The sequence below is a fragment of the Aotus nancymaae genome, unplaced genomic scaffold, assembly GCF_030222135.1.
Source record: "Aotus nancymaae isolate 86718 unplaced genomic scaffold, 86718_ANA_hifiasm-v0.15.2.pri h1tg000069l, whole genome shotgun sequence".
In the NCBI taxonomy this organism is placed as follows: Eukaryota; Metazoa; Chordata; class Mammalia; order Primates; family Aotidae; genus Aotus; species Aotus nancymaae.
This window is the reverse complement of record NW_026988484.1, coordinates 308,084-327,636: the sequence shown is the minus strand read 5'-3', so window position 1 is coordinate 327,636 and position 19,553 is coordinate 308,084. Positions and strand designations below refer to the sequence as shown.

At 51.7% G+C, this 19,553-nt stretch overlaps 1 protein-coding gene and 1 pseudogene across 3 annotated transcripts in view; one reads left to right on the top strand and one right to left on the bottom strand.

The window, feature by feature from the left end:
- Positions 1-4,610, top strand: part of LOC110568823 (zinc finger and SCAN domain-containing protein 5C-like) — a 111,844-nt gene extending 107,234 nt beyond the window's left edge. For 2 of the 3 annotated variants that reach the window (XM_064367349.1, XM_064367350.1), the window contains exons 2-5: positions 714-1,218; positions 2,029-2,232; positions 2,924-3,074; positions 3,335-4,610. In XM_064367349.1, coding sequence (XP_064223419.1) covers positions 835-1,218; positions 2,029-2,232; positions 2,924-3,074; positions 3,335-4,083 — 1,488 coding nt within the window. In that variant the 5' untranslated portion in view covers positions 714-834 and the 3' untranslated portion in view covers positions 4,084-4,610. The remainder of the gene's footprint in view (positions 1-713; positions 1,219-2,028; positions 2,233-2,923; positions 3,075-3,334) is intronic. The other variant, XM_064367351.1, reaches the window with a different exon arrangement.
- A 1,260-nt stretch (positions 4,611-5,870) lies between these two features.
- On the bottom strand, positions 5,871-7,627 carry LOC135270925 (DNA (cytosine-5)-methyltransferase 3-like; annotated as a pseudogene).
- Between the last annotated feature and the right edge of the window lie 11,926 nt (positions 7,628-19,553).

The following is a 19,553-nucleotide window of genomic DNA, read 5'->3' as shown; positions in this document are numbered from 1 at the left end:
ATTAGGGGTTGCCAGGGGCCGGCGTGGGTGGGCAGGGGGGATTCCTGATGGGGCGGGGCTTTTTGGGGATGATGAGATAATTCTGGATCTAGACAGTGGTGACGTTTGCACATGTCTTAGTGCCTTGAAATTGTGCTCTTGAAGCAGGTAAAAATGATGAAATTTATGAATGTGCATTTCACCAAAATAACAAAGTATCTGTGTAGGAACTTAATCCTCATAGGGTTCTCTAGTGCTCTCCCTTCACTGGGCAAATAGTTCTGGGGTTAACAGGAAAGTTTGTTGGGGACAATCATATGTCGTAACTAATTGCCTTTGTCTTATCGCATAATTATGACGAAGGATTTGCCTTGGATCTTATCTTGATGGGAAAACGTGAAGAACTTACATTATTGTTACATCAGATCTTAGGAACTGCACATACCTATCCCATTTAATTTACAGTCAAACAATGTTCAATGCCCAGGAAAACCGATTTGGCCTCCTCACAATGAACCCCTAGAGATCAGAATTCAGGGGAGGATTCAGATTTTACACCACAACATGCAGTCAGGTATAGACAGTGGATGAATAAGAGAGTGGATTGATTTCCACGGTGCTGAGTCTGATGCTAGAGGGGAAGAGGGATCCAGGACTGGGATGAGGGATTTGGAAGGGCGGGGTGGGTGGAGTCAAAATTAAACTAATTGAGATCCTGCTTTGTTCCCCTGCAGATTCTGAACAGTGAATCAATTACTGAGAAAAACCAGAAGCGGTCTGTGTAGACAGGTCTCAATCAGACACCAGCCACTGGAAGAGCTTTCTCAGAGACTGCTTGAAAATTCTCCAGTAGATATGGCTGCAAATTGCACATCCTCATGGCCTCAGGGAGAAGCCTGCAACAGTCCTGGGTCAGACCCGCCACGGTCCATGGTGACCCCAGGAACTCAACTTGGACATCAAGACTGTGATCCTGAGACGTGGCACATGAACTTCAGGATGTTCAGCTGCCCGGAGCAGTCGGACCCCATCCAGGCTCTGAGGAAACTCACTGAGCTGTGCCATCTGTGGCTGAGGCCCGACCTCCACACCAAAGAGCAGATCCTGGACATGCTGGTGATGGAGCAGTTCATGATCTCCATGCCCCAGGAGCTCCAGGTCTTAGTCATGATGAACGGTGTGCGGAGCTGCAAAGAGCTGGAGGACCTGCTACGGAATAACAGAAGGCCCAAGAAATGGGTGAGTAGGACCCTCGTGGTTGCTGCAGGGAAGGGGAGCTGGGCTGGGGGCTGCAAGGTGCAGCTGGACTCGAGAGGACACGAGGGGCTGCTCTAGGTCAGGGCTTCCAAGTAGAGGAGAGTTTGCCCAGCAGGGACACATGGCAGTGTCTGGGGACATTTTTTGGTTGTCACAAGCTAGACATTCTCCAATGCTGAGGACAACCCACCATGACAAATACTCATCTAGCGTCAAATATCAGCTGTGCTGAGATGGCACATCCCTGGTCTAGGGGATGGACAGGCAGAGGGGATACAGGCGCCCACCCCTGTGTGAGGCCAACACGAAAGAAAGACATTGGCAAAATATTACGCCTGATGGAACGTAGGGAAGGAGGCATTAGAGTGAACTGAAGGGGGTCCAGAAGTCCCCACCTGAGGCAGGGAAGTGGTTGGCATCAGAGATCCAGGCATCTCTCTCCAGGTCCCCACAGGAGCCCCTAAGTTCCAACACAAGGTGAGCTGCCGTCGGCAAATTGAGCTGGATTCACCCAGAATATTTCTCCTTCTCTTCTTTTTGGCTTACAGTCCCTTTCATCAAAAGGACCCATATTTATGTTCTTATCTAGAATATTCCAGGTGCAGGCAGGTGCAGGAGTCTAGAGAGGAAGAAATTCAGACAGGGCTGCTCCGTCCACAGAGCTGACCGTGCATTGGGAAGGCGATTTTGAACATTAATTACAGTGAAGTTGAGCCTGATGGCAGGACCCAGGGAATGTGAGAGCTACTTTCAGGTTCTCACGGTGAGTCTGATTGTCTTTTTTCTCTACAGTCTGTAGTCACCTTTCAGGGAAAACAATATATGGTACAGGACTCAGATGCTGAGATGGCCGAAGCCCCCGCCAGCGTCAGGGATGATCTGAGAGACGTGTCCAGCCAGCGGGCCTCCTCTGTGAACAGCACGCACTTGGGGGAAGTCCAGGCCAGCCGAGAGCTGCAGACCCTGCCCAGGGTCCCCGCACTGTCCAGGGGGCAGGTGAGTGTGTGAGGCCCTGGTGTCTGGGCAGAGGTGGGAGAAGGAACAGGAGGAAATTGTGTGGCTGCTGGACTGATTGAGAGGTTTGGCACAGGACAAAATGAGAGCCATTCCCCATGGACGTGTCGCCTACCCTGACATTCCTGAGCCATCATAGAGAGTGAAGCCTCATCTACTTTTCCATGAAAACTTTTAACATTTAGGGTGGGGGTAAGAAATGGTGTCAGTGAAGTGAGGGAGGCAGTTGGCACAGATGAATCAACTGAAGGTCCCCTCCCAAGGCCAGTTTCCTCAGACATTTCATTCAGCAAGGAACACACTTTCTACAGATTATTGATTTCTTAATTTGTGGCAAGTTTCTCAACTGGGGTGATTCTGGCTTTCAGGACCCATTTGGCCATGTGGGGTGTTCACAGCATCTAGAGGGCGGGGTCTCTGCACTGCACAGGAGCGCCCCCAATGCCAGTGGTGCCATGGATGAGGGACCTCGTCCTAGAGTCCTGCTCCTTCCAGTGTCAGGGGCAGGGAGACGGTGGCATGGCTGGGAGAAGTATGCTCAGAGAACCAGAGTGAAAACCACCACCCCTGTGTCATTAGAAAAGTTTGTGTATCCAATCGTGGAAAAGGCAGAGATGTCCATGCTTCAGCCATTTAGACCCGGCAGTCATTTCTCTTGGTTTTCCGTTGTCAGGGGCAGGAATTTCCTCTGCCAGAGACTACTGACATAAAAGATGACCAAAAGGTTCTGAGACCCAAGCAGAACCTGGAGAAGGATCTGAAGGAAAACAGCAAAGAGAACCCAGGACTCGCATCCCCAGAGCCTCAGCTTCCACAGGGTCCCAGTGAGTATGGAGACTTGGATCCACAGGGATTAGCCCCTCTCTTCTGGGGTGGGGGGCTGGGCCAGCATTGTCATCTCCTGGGGGAGTTGGGGCTCAGCTGCCAAAGCCTCTCCATCCCCCACTCTCCAGAGACCTACGGTCCCATGTCTTGGGCTTGAGGTGGAGGGGAAGGTCTCAGCCAACTTCAGCGTTTGCTTGCAATGAGTTTGGTGAATTGAAATGCACTTTATTCACTGTTTTATGTGGATCCCTTTTTACAGCAGATCTGGTGAGGGCAAAGGATGGGAAGGATCCCCAGAAAAGAGCCTCTGTGGAGAAGGTGGATGCTGACACAGCTTCTGCCTGCGCGGTGGAGACAGAAGCTTCGACTCACAGCGAGGACAGAGACTCTCTGAATCCGAGAGGTCCCAAAAGAAGCAAACCAGACGCCACCTCCATCTCCCAAGAAGAACCTCAAGGAGGAGCCACACCTGTGGGCAACAGAGCATCCCCGGGACCAGCTGGGATGAATCCAGTTCATTCCCCAGGCCCTGCGGATGCAGGCAGTCACCCCGATGGCCAAGAAGCTGTGGCACTGCTGCCCTTTGCATGTGACGTGTGCAGTAAGAGGTTTAAGTATTACGGCAAGCTGGTCATCCACAAGAGATCACACACAGGAGAGAGACGCTTTCAGTGTCATCTCTGTGGCAAGCGCTTCATGCAGCGCATAGGCCTCCAACTTCACCAGCGAACCCACACTGGCGAGAAGCCCTACACGTGTGACATCTGCCAGAAGCGGTTCACCCAGAAGTCCTACTTGAAGTGTCACAAGAGAAGCCACACAGGGGAGAAGCCCTACGAATGTAAAGTCTGCAGGAAGGTTTTCACCTACACGGGGAGCCTGAAGGAGCACCTGCGTGTCCACTCCGGAGAGAAACCCTATACATGCTCCAAGTGTCTGAGAGCCTTCGGTCGGCCTGCAACCTTAAGACGCCACCAGAAAACACATCGCGAAAGCACTTCGCAGTGATCCCATCATCGAGTCTGTGTCTTCTGCACCAAGACAATGTGAATGATGATTTTCACCGATGTTATCAGATGACATTTTACACACGAAAGGAGCCTGGCCGCACACAGTGGGTGCCTCCAATATGAATCCCCTGGATGTTTCTTTAAATCCTTTTCCTCCCCTATGAGTTTCGTGTTTTGTTTCATTATGTCTGTTGTTATCTTATGGGTTTATCTTGGTTCGTGTGGCTGTTCTTTCAATAAACAAACATCTTGTTAGTTTTCAGTATTGTATAACGGAAAACTGAGTCTCCTGATTAACATGCTGTTAACCATTTTTGCTGTAGAGTACAAGTGTCCAAGGAGGATGGCCAGATTAAATACACGATGCCTAGGAGAGTCTGAGTTTCAGATAAACATTTTTATTAGTATCAGCATGTTCTACATTATTCATTATTTATCTGAAACTCAGCTTTTATTGGGTATCCTAAATAGTTTTTTATTTTTTTAATATGGAACGCTAAAATAAAAAATATTTTTTATTTTTGAGATGGAGTCTCTCTCTGTCAACAAGGCTGGATTGCAGTGGCAGGATCATTGCTGACTGCAGCCGCGACCTTCCAGGCTCAAGCAATCCTCCCGTCTAAGCGTCCCGAGTATCTGGGACTACAGGATCATACCACCACTCTGGCTAGTTTTTGTAGAGATGGGATTTCGCCATGTTGCCCAGGCTAGTCTTGAACTCCTGGGTACCAGTGATCCACCTGCCTCAGCCTCCTTAAGTGCTAGCATTACAGGCATGAGCCACTGCACCCTGTATTGTTTTGTTAGACTTATCATAATTATTATATTCAAATGTTTTGAAATAATTTTTGTAGGGATGGGGTCTAGCTCTGTTGCCCGGGCTGGTCTGGAGCTCCTGGCCTCAGGCGATGGTTCCACCTTGGCCTCCAGAAGTGCTGGAAAATGCGTGTGAGCCACCATGCCTGGCTTTAGACATTTATTTTTCAGAGCTGTTGCAGGTTCACAGGGAAATTCAGTGGACAGCACAGAGTTCCCCTAGAGGCCCTCCCCACACAGCACAGCCTGTCCCCACCGGCATCCTCAGCAGAGTGGGGTGCTTGTTCCGTCAGTGAGCCCACCTGGACACAGCCTCACCACCCAGACTCCGTGGTGTCCATTAGGGCTCGCTCTCGGTGTCGCACATCCTGTGGGTTTGGACAAAGGCCTAATGATGAGTATCCATCCCTGGAGTGTCATGGGGGTATCTTCACTGCCCCCCAAATGCTCTCTGCTCTGCCTATTTACCTGCCTGCCCCAATGGTGGATTTTTTGGCCTAAAATTTGGCAACCCCTAAATTCCCGATTTGACTCTTGAACTACAGAGGCATTCGGAGTCTCTGGTGACTAGCTGGTCTTAGTGATATTACCATCTCCTGAAGGCTTTGTTAATCCATAGATGGGTGGGCCCCAAACTCAGAGCTGCTGATTTAGTAGACTGGGGGTGGGGCCTGAGAGTGTGCGTTAAAAAATAGAATTCACTTGAGAAGAGCTTTCCAAAATCCACTGAGCTCCCTATTGTCCCCACACCATTTCCCCTGTTTTTTTTTGTTTTCTCTTTTCTTTTTCTTTTTGAGATGGAGTCTCATTCTGTTACCCAGGCTGGAGTGCAGTGGTTCGATCTCAACTCACTGCAACCTCCACCTCCTGGGTTCAAGCGATTCTCCTGCCTCAGCCTCCCACATACTGGGACTACAGGCATGTACCACCACACCCAGCTAATTTTTGTATTTTTTTGTTGTTGTTGCTCTAGGAAAAGTCTTTTGCTTTTTCACAGTATAGTGAGTCATAAGTGAGTTCTGTTGAAAAATACTTGAAATATTCTCTTAGGGGGAGAAAGCAGTTCTTCAGCAGCTTGGTGGGCCGCTGGGCGGGGAGCTGAGAGCTCTGTGTGTTCTGAGCCAGCATGGACAATTCTTCTTCAGCAGGCAGGGCCAAGTGCCTGCTCCTTACGGCTGGGATGCTGCTCCGCACGCGGACAGCATTCTGTAGGGCTCAGCCGCGGACAGCCGGGATGGTGGCCGGCTCCACGTCCAGGAAGCAACACACCACGTCCTAGTGTTCTCCGTTGAGCACCAGATGGTCCACGGACATCCAGAAGAAGGGCCTGGGGCTGCCCGTGGGCCATGCGTACTGCAGGAGCACGTGGAACTGGAACAGGTGCCAGGCGGGAGGAGGGTCGCAGGCGTGGCCGGGGGTGGGGGGGGTGGCGCCGCACAGGAGACCGAACGGGCCCCGCCCTTCCACGTCCTGCCTATGTCTGTGGCATTATCCAAATGCTTCAGTTGTTCCCGGTCAGAACCGATTTCCAAAAAGCCCAAACGCGTCAGCTCTTTCTTGGTGTCCCCAGAAAGGGACAGCACCCGCACCGGCTGTCCCCTCCACACAGGCACGGTTTGGAACACCTCGAGGGGACTCTTCTACTCTTGGTCGTACAAGGCCTTGAGGCGGCCGCGCCACTTCCTCCGCCGCGGGAGGAAGGCAGGTGCAGGCAGCACGCCCAGTTGCTCGTGGCTGCGGCTGCCCCAGGTCCCCGGGGCCGACCAGGATATCCACACGCTCCAAGCAGTAGCACCAGGTGCAACCGGGCTTTTCGCAGAGGAGCGGCGTCCCTCCCGAGCGGTAGATGGAGCAGTAGCATCGGGTGCAATTGGGGTTTGTTAAATGAGCAGCAGATGGAGCCTCAGGTGGTGCAATAGCATCCGGTGTAATCCGGGTTTTCACAAATGAGCAGCAGATGGACCAGCACGTGGAGCAGTAGCATCCGGTGCAATCAGGGTTTGCGCAGATGAGCAGCAGATGGACCAGCACGTGGAGCTGTAGCATCGGGTGCAGTCGGGGTTTGTGCGGATGAGCAGCAGATGGACCAGCACGTGGAGCAGTAGCATCCGGTGCAATCAGGGTTTGCGCAGATGAGCAGCAGATGGAGCAGCACGTGGAGCAGTAGCATCGGGTGCAGTCGGGGTTTGTGTAGATGAGCAGCGTCCCTCCCGAGCAGTAGATGGAGCAGTAGCATCGGGTGCAATTGGAATTTGTTAAATGAGCAGCAGATGGAGCAGCACGTGGAGCTGTAGCATCGGGTGCAGTCGGGGTTTGTGTAGATGAGCAGCGTCCCTCCCGAGCAGCAGATGGAGCAGTAGCATCGGGTGCAATTGGGATTTGTTAAATGAGCAGCAGATGGAGCAGCACGTGGAGCTGTAGCATCGGGTGCAGTCGGGGTTTTCGCAGAGGAGCGGCGTCCCTCCGGAGCAGCAGGTGGAGCGATAGGATTGGTACCCGTCATCGTCGTAGGAAGAGGGCATCCAGGAACTTGTCCTTACATCGGGCACACATCCCTCCCTCAAACAGAGGGTGCTGCGTGTGTGAACCTGGAAACTTCCGCAGCAGAGGCAAATCTCTTCTGTGTTTCGCTGGTTAACCTTGACTTCATAGGTAATAAGACCTCTGCCTGCCTCCGGGGGAACCGGGCTTGAGAGCTCACTGGATCCCACCAAGATCACATCCATGCTCGCTCGGCCTCCAGGTCCAGGGCTAGGGTGGCGATTTCACAGGGCTGCTGCCATGGCTCCGGGTAGAGGCAGCAGGCAGGTTCAAGGTTACACCGGTCCGGGTCTTCCAGGCTGAGGGTCCCAGGGGAGGACTGGGCCGTGTAACCAGGGACCGTGCAGGGAAACAATCTTTTTTTTTTTTTTTTTTTTTTTTGAGATCTGTCACCCAGGCTGGAGTGCAGTGGTACAGTCTCTGCTCACTGCATCCTCTGCTTCTCAGGTTCAAGGGATTCTCCTGCCTCAGCCTCCCGAGTACCTGGGACTACAGGTACGCACCACCACACCCAGCTAATTTTTGTATGTTTAGTAGAGATGGGGTTTCACCATATTGGCCAGGCTGGTGTTGAACTCCTGACTTCGTGATCCACCTGCCTCGGCCTCCCAAAGTGCTGGGATTTCAGGCATGAGCCACTGTGACTAGCCTCCACCGTTGTTAATATGGTTCGTTAGTGTGGCACATTTGCCACAAGTAATGAACTGACGGGATACATTGCCATGAACTGAGGCCCCTACCTTATTGAGACCTCCTTCGTGTTTATTCAGTGCGCTCCTCCTCCTCCTCCCCGCTCCCCATCCAGGACGCCACATTGCCTTCAGCTGTCACGGCTCCCTAGGCTCCTCTTGGTGACACTTTCTCAGATTTTACTTGATTGGAATCACCTGAGAATCTGCATGTTGGGCCATGCTGACGCTGCTCTTCTTGGGGGGCATTTTATGGGTGGCTGGTTGAGCTCACAGGCAGAGGCCGGCAATTCGCAGAGGTCTGGAAAGGTCATTTCCCGAATAGGTTGGATTCGTTTATTAAGTTGGCTGTTGTGACACTTCAGTTCTTGTCTTCTTAATTTAAAGGAATTTAATCGAGACACACAGCAAAAGAGATGCAGCATAGAGTGACTGATGGCACAGAAATCTAATATTTTGGAGGTTAAGTGCAGAATAGACAGGACACCCTGAGAGAGAGGATTCGGGGCGGGCTGCTCCTAAGGATGAGACGGCAGAGACCCGCTTCAGGGAGACTCACTTTGTGGGAGCGTCGGACGATTGCACGTAAGTGGGTGGGAAGGGAAGTTACTAGTGAGCATGTTCTGGGTGGTTCTCTGGGTGCACACAGGCAGTGGCTGTGCAGACATCTCTTTAGCATCTTGAGTCTTTACCCAGGGGTGTGTTTTTTACTATTATAAAGAGCAAAGGGTCAGTTGTGAACAGGTAAAATCAAAGCGCTCATGCTCTTTACAGGGAAAAGTCCCTTTTGTAGATGGCTTTGCTTGAATGAACTCAATTAGAAGGTGAAGGCTGGGGCTTATTGTTTTGACTGTACGGTCACCACAGCTACTGTGTTTAGAGGACATGGTCACCTTCTTAACTACCTATCCTGCCTCACCTAGGTCCCTTTAGGAGAAAGATTCCTTGAGGTAGAAACCTGAATCCACCATCACATGTACACAGACTCCCGTTTAATTCATTCTCCATTTAGATGACTGGGTTCAGCATCCTTCACCAGACCCAGAAAATGGTTTGCTGATGCAACCTGCCCGCTTAATTTAGATCATGGTGCTCTGTGATCCATGAACGACATCCAGTGTTTCTTTAGACCTTCATTTTCTAATTTGGCTACATGTTCGAGTCACTTGAGGAGTTTTTAGGTTTTTTTTTATTGTTTTTTTGAGATGGAGTCTCACTCTGTAGCCCAGGCTGGAGTGCAGTGGCGCGACCTCTGCTCACTACCACCTCCGCCTCCCGGGTTCAAGTGACCCTCCTGCCTCAGCCTCCCGAGTAGTTGCGACTACAGGCACGCGCCACCACGCCCGGCTAACTTTTTGTATTTCTTGTAGGGACGGGGTTTCACCATGTTAGCCAGGAAGGTCTTGATCTCCTGACCTCGTGATCTGCCTGCTTCAGCCTCCCAAAGTGCTGGGATTACAGGTATGATCCCAGCCTTGAATATTTTTTTAAAAAGCAATGTCAGCAGTCCAACCCTGAGGTAATGATGTGATTGGTATAGGATGTGGCCCCTGTGTTGAGCTTATAAAACTCCCCAGGTGATCTAGCATGTGGCTAAATCTGGCAGGTCGGTTTTCTGATTGCCCGGTCACTCCAATTCCTGTCCCCTCGTGGACATCAGTGAGTTCATTTTCATGTCAGGATCATGCACCTCCCTTCCCAGTCTACGGAAGGCAGACTCCACTGCTGGCTCCCGCCCACCCTGGAAGGGGGTCCCTCCTGCTAGAGCTGGCTGCACGCACCACTCCAGGGACTGCCCCTCATGGCTTGGGGCACACCTGGCACTGGGGGGCCTTCGCACTGCTGCTCCTCAGCCGCCTACGTGCTCTGAGCCAAGAGCCTGATTTACCTGATGCCCTGAATGACAGATAGCCCTGAAAGCAAGATACCCACTGCAACCTCAAAAAAGCCCAGTGGTAGGGACGACTGTGACCTGAATTTAGAAGGTGCCGTCACTTTCAGAGAAGCAGCAACCCAGCATTGCTTGACCTACCCAAGCTGGAGCCAAATCTGCACCAGCCAACCGGGCCCACGTGGTGGCGTTTCAGACTCTGACCTTGCTGATGGGACAGCCATGGGAAGAAGGCGGAAGAGACCAACTTCCCTGGCATGACCCCCGGGGTCTTGGAGGCTGGGCGGGTCAACGTGGCTGGAGTTGTTTCCGGCTTTCTGGCTTCCCAGAAAAAAAAGCCGTGCTTCAAAGAAAATGCAGAGCAACGTGAGGTCGGCGTGGAAAATCATCCCAACACCGAGCAAACTGACCTGGGCTCTGCTGGCTTAGTGCACTCGGGCCAAACGCCCCCATGAAGCATTTACAGTGAGAGGAAGGAAGATATTTATTTGCAGGGCACAAGCAAGGGGGGTCGGGCAGCTATTGTTTAAGATGTGAATACCCCCACAATGGCCTCTGAGTGAGGGTTTGTTGTTGCTGGTTGGTGGATTTGCGTGGGGGAGGTTGTTTTTTTGTTTTGTTTTGTTTTTTTGAGACAGTCTTGCTCTGTCGCCAGGCTGGAGTGCAGTGAAGGGATCTGGACTGACTGCACCCTCCGCCTCCCAGGTTCAAGCAATTCTCTTGCTCAGGCTCCTCAGTATCTGGGATTACAGGCACATGCCACCACACCCAGCTAACTTTTTTTTTTTTTTGAGACGGAGTTTCGCTCTTGTTACCCAGGCTGGAGTGCAATGGGGCGATCTCGGCTCACCACAACCTCCGCCTCCCAGGTTCAAGCGATTGTCCAGACTCAGCCTCCTGAGTAGCTGGGATTACAGGCACGCGCCACCATACCCAGCTAATTTTTTGTATTAGTAGAGACGGGGTTTTACCATGTTGACCAGGATGGTCTCGATCTCTTGACCTCGTGATCCACCCGCCTCGGCCTCCCAAAGTGCTGTGGTTTTGTATTTTTAGTAGAAATGGGGTTTCTCCATGTTGGTCAGGCTGGTCTCGAACTTGAGACCTAAGGTGATCTACCCACCTTGGTCTCCCAAAGTGCTAGGATTACAGGCATGAGCCACGGCACCCAGCCTTAGTTCCACAATTATTTTATCACCAAAAAAGGTAGCCACTCTCTTGCCCCACCCATGCCAGCCCCTGGCATTCACTAATCTACTTTTTGTCTCTAAGGGTTTCTCCACTCCTAATCTCATTCCAGAAAATGGATGTAACGTCTAGTGGTTTATACAAATTTCAGGAAGTGGCTTCATATAATAAAAATATTTTTTTTAATTAAGTCCTAAACCTAGCTTCATCAGGCAGGAGCCACTGTGTGATACTCTCCAGGCGCTAGTCACCCCCCAAGGCTAACAGCTATGGGAACGCAGCCCTGCCTTCCCAGCCACAGGCGGGGGAGCCGCCTCAAGGTCTGCAGAGAGGAGAAAGAACTGGCAGGAGGGTCTCGGGACAGGTCCCTGGAAGCCTGGAGGATGGAAACCCCGCACCTCCTGGAAGGAATCTGAGCGGGTGCAGAGCAGACGGCCAGCCAGGGGAGCGTCGGCAGAGCGGGGAGACGGCCCAGAGGAGGAGACGGTATTTACACACCACGCCTCTCACACGGGCTCCTGTGCAAAGCACAAGCAACTCAAACTACTCCACAGCGAGAAAACACAGAACCCACTAGAAGAGGGCAAGGCGCCTGTGTGGACATCTCAGATGAGACCTGTGAGTGGCCAGCAGGTCTAGGAAAAGGTGCTCATCATCACTCATCTTCAGGACATGCAAATCCAAACCACGGGACACCCCTCGGGCCGCCTAGAGCGGCTGTTCCCAAAAAGACCCGTGGCGAGGGTGTTGGAGAGGATTCGGAGGACAGGGAGCCTCGGCGCCCCGTGCTGGGAATGGAAATCAGTGCAGCCGATATGGGAGACGGTGTAGAAGCTCCCAGAACATTAAAAGTGGAACAACGGCATGACCCGGCCGTCCCGCTCCTGGGCGCGTACAGAGGAAAGGAAATCGGGACGTGGACTCCAACCAGTGAACGCTGGGAGGCACAGAGGGAGGGAAGGTTGAAAAACCACCTACTGGGTGCTGTCCTCAGGTCCTGGGTGACGGGTTTAGTCACACCCCAACCTCAGCATCGCTCAATACACTCCTGCAACACATCTGCACAGGTACCCACCGAATCTAAAATACAAGTTCAAGTTATGAAAAAATTTAAACAAAGGAAGTAAATGACATAAATAATAATTAAAACCCAGTGGACTCACAGTAGCAGTGAGTGGAATGGTGGTTACCGGGGCTGGGGTCGGGGTTGGGGAAATGTAGGTCAAAGGGCACGAGTCTCAGTTGAAGAAATCAACTCAGGAGAGCAATTGTCCAACGTGGTGACGTCAGCTCACAACAATGTATTGTACACCTGGAAATTGCTTAAAGAGTAGATTTCAAATATTCTCATGACCAAAGATGATTAGTACATGAAGTAGGGCATAGGAATATTAGCTCAATTTAGCCCTTTTACAATGTTCATATCCTACAAAGCACATTATGCTGTGCTCAAAATGTTAAAAGTAGAATTATATAAATATATATAATTTTTAATTTTCAATTAGAAACAAATTAATTTTTTTTTTTTTTTTTTTTTTTTTTTTTACAAAGTACACAGATATAAGAGAGAAAAGGCAGCTGGCTCAGTGGCTCATTCCTGTAATCCCACCGAGGCGTGTGGATCACCTGAGGTCGGGAGTTTGAGACCAGCTGGGCCAACATGATGACACCCCACCTCTACTAAAAATACAAAAGAAATTAGCCAGGCATGGTGGTGGGCCCCTGTAATCCCAGCTACTCAGGAGGCTGAGGCAGGAGAATTGCTTAAATCTGGGAGGTGGAGGTTGCAGTGAGTCGAGATTGTGACATTGCACTCCAGCCTTGGCAACAACAGTAAAAACTTCGTCTCAAAAAGAAAAAAGGAAGGAAGGGAGTGAGTGACTGAGGGAGGGAGGGAGGGAGGGAGGAAGGAAGGAAGGAAGGAAAAGAAAGAAAAGAAAGAGAAAAGGCAGCCCGAAATTCTGGAATTAAAAGTGGCTTTGCCACAGGGCACCTGGCTGCTGCTCAGGACGCAGAGGCTGGAGGATCACCTGAGCCCGGGAGTTTGATAACAGCCTGAGCAACAAAGTGAGATCCTGTCTCTAAAAAAGGGGGTTTCGTGTTCTTAGAAACCACCTTGTATTCACTATCAGTTTATTTCCCTTTAAAGCAGGCAACAGGACACAGGACGAAATGAAAGCAGCTACACGGGTCAGTACTGAATTCTGGGAGAAGACAGTACGGGTCACCCAGGTAGGGCACTTAGCTCAGACTCTGACTGGCCTAGCAGGCTGATGCTCATTCATTAATGGCTTGATTTTGCCCTGTGGAAAGGGAAAACCCAGCCACACTTTTAAAGTGGTGTGTGAGAGAACAAGATGGATCGTGCCTGTCATTCCAACAGTTTGGAAGGCCGAGGTGGCAGGATCTCTTGAACCTAGAATTTCAAGACCAGCCTGGGTTGCCCACTGAGACTCCATCTCTACAAAAAAATTAAATATTTAGCCGAGCATGGTGGCTAGTGTTTGTGGTCACAGCTACTTTGGAGGTAAATGTGGGCCCATGGCTTGGACAGCCTGGGCAATGAGTGACAACCAGTATCAAAAAATAAAATAAAATAAGCCAGGTGTGGTGGCTCTTGCCTGTAATCCCAGCACTTTGGGAGGCCGAGGCAGGTGGATCACCTGATGTCAGGAATTGGAGATCAGCCTGGCCAACATGGTAAAACCCCGTCTCTACTAAAAATACAAATAATTAGCCAGGTGTTGTGGCACACACCTGTAATACCAGCTACTCGGGAGGCTAAGGCAGGAGAATTGCTTGAACCCAGGAGTCGGAGGTTGCAGTGAGCCAAGATTGTGCCACTGCACTCCAGCCTGGGCAACAGAGCAAGACTCTGTCTTAAATAAATAAATAAATAAAATAATAATAAAATGTAATCTAACCATGATGAGAAAGGTAGTATTATTCCTGTTTTATGGAAGAGTTATATAATAAGCTAGAGTTAATTTTGTGGGTTTTTTAATTTTATTATCATTTTTTATTATTTTTTTTTTAGAGATAGGGTTTCACCAAGATGGCCAGGCTGGTCTTGAACTCCTGACCTCAGGTGATCCACCCACCTTGGCCTCCCAAAGTGCTAGGATTACAGGCATGAGCCACCACGCCCGGCCATGCTAGAGTTAATTTTGGAGTGCAAAGGAGACCTGCTATTTTCACAAGGTCTCTGAGCAAATACATGAGAAAATAAAGTAAACTGAAATCTTTCTGAAACCAACCCTCCGCACACCAACTCCTAAACTCCATAGACATCCCCAGCGGACACTCACTTTCATCCCAGCTTCTGCTTCTAACCTCCTCGCATCTGGGATGTGCTTTCTAACTGGCCTGGTGCTGAAATGTGTCTATTTATAGAGAACCAGGCCTCTCTTCTGGTTTCCTGGGCCTTCTCGTGATTGGTTTAGGGCCATAGCATCCATTTTAGGTGATTGGTGTTGATTACCTTTCCCAATGAAACCCTGCCCACAGGAAATTAAAGTATTAAACATGCCTACTGTGCAGATAACATTGGTTATCTTGATAGGTACTCTGTTGAATCCGTAGATCTCTATTAATATAGTAGGGTCATTTTCACACTATTTCAATCCATGAACATGGAATATCTTTCCATTTTTTGTGTCCTCTTCATTTTCTGTCAGCAGTATTTTATTGTTTTCCTTGCAGAGCTCATCTTCCTCAATGGATAGTTGGTTTATTTATTTATTTTTAGAGACAAGGTCTCACTGTGTCACCTTAGCCAGGTGCAATGGAGCACTCAGCTCACTGCAGTCCAACCTCCTGGGCTCAAGAGATCCTTCTGCTTCAGCCTCCTGAGTAGCTGGAATTACAGGCAAGCACCACTAAGCTTGGCTAATCTTAAAAGATGTTTTTGTGGCTCACGCCTGTAATCCCAGCACTTTCAAAGGCTGAGGCTGGCAGATCACCTGAGGTCGGGAGTTCAAGACCAGCCTGACCAATATGGAGAAACCCCGTCTCTACTAAAAATACAAAATTAGCCAGACGTGGTGATGCGTGCCTGTAATCCCAGGTACTCAGGAGGCTGAGGCAGAAGAACCCCTTGAACCCGGGAGGCAGAGGTTGCATTAAGCCGGGATTGTGCCATTGCACTCCAGCCTGGGTAACAAGAGTGAAACTTCATCTCAAATAAAAAAAAAAAAGAAGATGTTTTTGTAGAGATGGGGTTGTCACTATGCTGCCCAGGCTGGTCTCCAACTCCTGGCCTCTGCAGATCCATAGTGACTAAGCTCACCATTGTGATGTTTACTTATAGGTATACATGGTGAAATCATCACAACAATTGAGCTAATTAACATATCCATCACCTCACATAGTTACTATTTTCAATTCCTGGGTTCAAGCAGTCCTGCCTCAGCCTCCCCAGTAGTTGGGACTAGGAGCATGTGCCGCCACCCCTGGTTTTCTTTATATTTTTTGATGCGTGTGTATGTGTGTGTGTGTATGTGTGCGTATGTGTGTGTATATGTGTGTATGTGTGCGTATGTGTGTGCATATGTGTGTATGTGTATGTGCGTGCATATGTGTGTATGTGTGTGTCTGTGTATGTGTGTGTATGTGTGTGTCTGTGTATGTGTGTGTATGTGTGTGTCTGTGTATGTGTGTGTGTGTCTGTGTGTGTGTGTCTGTGTGTGTGTGGTGAAACACTATCTACCATTTTTTGGAGTTTTGTTTTGCTTTGTTTCTAAGATGCAGTCTCGCTCTGTTGCCCAGGCTGGAGTGCAGTGGCAGGATCTCCACTCACTGCAACCTCCACCTTCCAGGTTCAAGCAATTCTCTCGCCTCAGCCTCCCCAGAGTAGCTGGGATTACTGGCGCCTACCACCATGCCCAGCTAATTTTAGTATTTCCAGTAGAGACAAGGTTTCACTATGCTGGTCAGATGGGTCTCGAACTCCTGACCTCAAGTGATGTGGCTGCATCGGCCTCACAAAGTGCTGGGATTACAGGTATGAGCCACTTGGCCCGGCCATGTTTGGGTTTTTAAATTTTTTTTTTTGAGACAGAATCTGGTTCTGTCGGTTAGGCTGGAATGCTATGGCACAATCTCAGCTCATTGCAGCCTCCGCCTCCTGGGCTCAAAGGATCCTCCTGCCTCAGCCTCCCAAGTAGCTGGGACACAGGTGCCACCATGCCTGACTAGTTTTTGTATTTTTTTGGACAGATGGGGTTTTGCTGTGTTGCCCAGCTGGTCTCTAACCCCTGGGCCATGAAGTTTTGAAGCAGTGTTTTGTGGTGGGATTTTTTTTTTTTCTTATCCAAAAATTATTTACTGGGTGGGTGCTGGGATCACAGGTGTGAGCCACCTCGCTCAGCCTTAGATTCTGAAATTTTTGTGAGTTCAGCATCCAGGTATACAATCTCTTATCTTCCTGGCCACCGAGATTCTTTCCTTCCACATTCCAGTTAAGGTTTCGACGACTTTCCCTCTGATACGTCCCTCACCATCAGCTTCTGAACCTTTTCTGAAACTTGCAGGACCATCAGAAGCTTACTTACACAAACCTAACTGGTAGAGAACCACGTCTGGATTGAAGATGCCAGGCTGTGCTGATTCCACGGCGGGCCGAGGGCTTTTACAAAGACTCAGTAATAGTTCAAAGCGTTCGAAGTTATGGTTTATTTGTGAGGCTTTCACACACCAACAAGCAAGCAAATATACTTAACACACACACTGATCAGAGAGGGGCGAGTGGCTCTGAGGCGGCACGCTCACTGACCAACTAGGCAGGTCTGGATTTCCCTCAAAACGCTGACCAGCGGAGTGGGGTGGGTGGGGTTGGCTGCCTTTCTTGAAGTTCTGACGTCCAGAAGCTCTGCGCAGGTGTGTGTGGCCCAGGTGCGAGGTCGGCTGCACCCTCTGGGTTTGTGTGAGTGCACTCCGTGATATTCTCACAGCAGCACATCATCAGTGATGCGTGTCTCAGAGCATAGCCCCATTGTTAGGTGACCTGACATTTTATTTCTTCCTGTACTAATCAGTTTGTTGCTGCTGCAGGGGCCAGGGCCTCTGAAGGAGTTAAAAATACGCCCTACTGGCAAATCAGCTGTTTAAGTTAAAGGCACTTAAACAACAGGATCACTCTGAACTTCCTGTGGTATTTTAAAAACAGGAAATAGAGCCGGGTGTGGTGGCTCATGCCTGTAATCCCAGCACTTTGGGAGGCTGAGGCAGGTGGATCACCTGAGGTCAGGAGTTCGAGACCAGCCTGACCAATATGGTGAAACCCCTCTTTAAAAAAAAAAAAAAAAACAGGAAATAAAATTTCCATGTGAAAGACACCCTCCCTATACCAAAGGAACAGGGTGGCTCACACCTGTAATCCTGGCATTTTGGAAGGCCCAGGTAGGAGGATCCAGGAGGCACTCGAATTCAGGACCCGCCTAGGCTACACAGTGAGACCCCATCCCCACACACACACACACAAAAAGCATGCCTGAAGTCTCAACTAGTTGGGAGACTGAAGTCAGAGAATCGCTGGAGCGCAGGAGGTCGGGGCTGCAGTGAGCTGTGACCCTGCATCCCAGCCTGGGTGACGAAGGACACCCTGTCACAAAAAAATGAATAAGTAAACAACACTAATGGTCCACAGGAGCTACCCTGGAATCCACACCTTCGCCCTGCGTGTGTGGAAGCATTGACAGAGGCCCTTCCACATTTCTCAGGGGCCCTGCAGGGGGACGGGTTGCGGCTCCACTCAAACTTCACAGCTGATCCCGCTGAGATCAAAACAGTAGGGCAGACCTGTAATCCCAGCACTTTGGGAAGCGAGGCGGGTGGATCCCCTAAGTCAGGAGTTCGAGACAGCCTGGGTAACATAGGGAGCCGTCCATCTCTATTAGACACACAAACACACACACACCTGGGTAACAGGGAGACGCCCATCTCTATTACACACACACACGGCACGCAATAGGCAGCAGCGGTGGGCTCATGTTCCGTGGGGGCTCCAGCCAAGCGCACCCGCCCGTCCAGCAGTGAGCAGCCACGTCCACAGCCTCCGCTGCTGCCTCCCCACCCCGGCCAGGAGCTCTAGGTCAGCTCGAGCAGGCTCCCCAGATGATCCTCCCGGTTCCCCAGATGGTCCTCCCGGCTCCCCCCGTGGTCCTCCCGGTTCCCCAGATGATCCTCCCGGCTCCCCAGATGATCCTCCCGGTTCCCCAGATGATCCTCTCGGCTCCCCAGATGATCCTCCCGGTTCCCCAGATGGTCCTCCCGGCTCCCCAGATGGTCCTCCCGGCTCCCCGCGTGGTCCTCCCGGCTCCCCGCGTGGTCCTCGAGGCTCCCCAGGTGGTCATCCCGGCTCCCCAGATGGTCCTCCCGGCTCCCCAGATGTTCCTCCGCCTCCCTGCGTGGTCCTCCTGGTTCCCCAGATGATCCTCCCGGCTCCCCGCGTGGTCCTCCCGTTTCCCCCAGATGATCCTCCCGGTTCCCCCGGATGATCCTCCCGGCTCCCCAGATGATCCTCCTGGTTCCCCAGATGGTCCTCCCGGCTCCCCGCGTGGTCCTCCCGGTTCCCCGCGTGGTCCTTCCGGCTCCCCAGATGATCCTCCCGGCTCCCCGCGTGGTCCTCCCGGCTCCCCAGATGGTCCTCCCGGCTCCCCGCGTGGTCCTCCCGGTTCCCCGCGTGGTCCTCCCGGCTCCCCAGATGATCCTCCCGGTTCCCCCAGATGATCCTCCCGGCTGCCCGCGTGGTCCTCCCGGCTCCCCAGATGATCCTCCCGGTTCCCCCAGATGATCCTCCCGGCTCCCCGCGTGGTCCTCCTGGCTCCCCAGATGATCCTCCTGGTTCCCCAGATGGTCCTCCCGGCTCCCCAGATGGTCCTCCCGGCTCTCCAGATGGTCCTCCCGGCTCCCCGCGTGGTCCTCCCGGCTCCCCGCAAGGCTGCGCCCCAGGGACGCGGTCCCGGCGTGGTGGTTTCTGTGCCTGCGTACCCCGAGCTCTTTCCCCCGGGTTCTCCCGCGCAGCTGGGGGAGGAAAAGGAGTCCAGCGAGCCCCGCCTTCCCCGCGCGCAGCCCCCACGCGGCCCGGAGACAGGACCGGGCGGGCGCGCCGGGCTCGGGAGGGCGGGCGAGTCCGTGATCAGCGCGCAGCTGCCACGGGCTCCTTCCCCGAGAGCCGACCCGCCCGCCAAGGACGCCGCCGCAGGGAGACGGACGGAGAGCGGAATCCGCGCGGTCGGTGCCGGGGACCCCGGACACGGCGGGCACCGAGCGGCCCCCGAGCCTGGAGGACGGCCGGCGCTTCACCCTCGTCCAAGCCTCCCCCGCACCCAGCAGAGCTTCCAG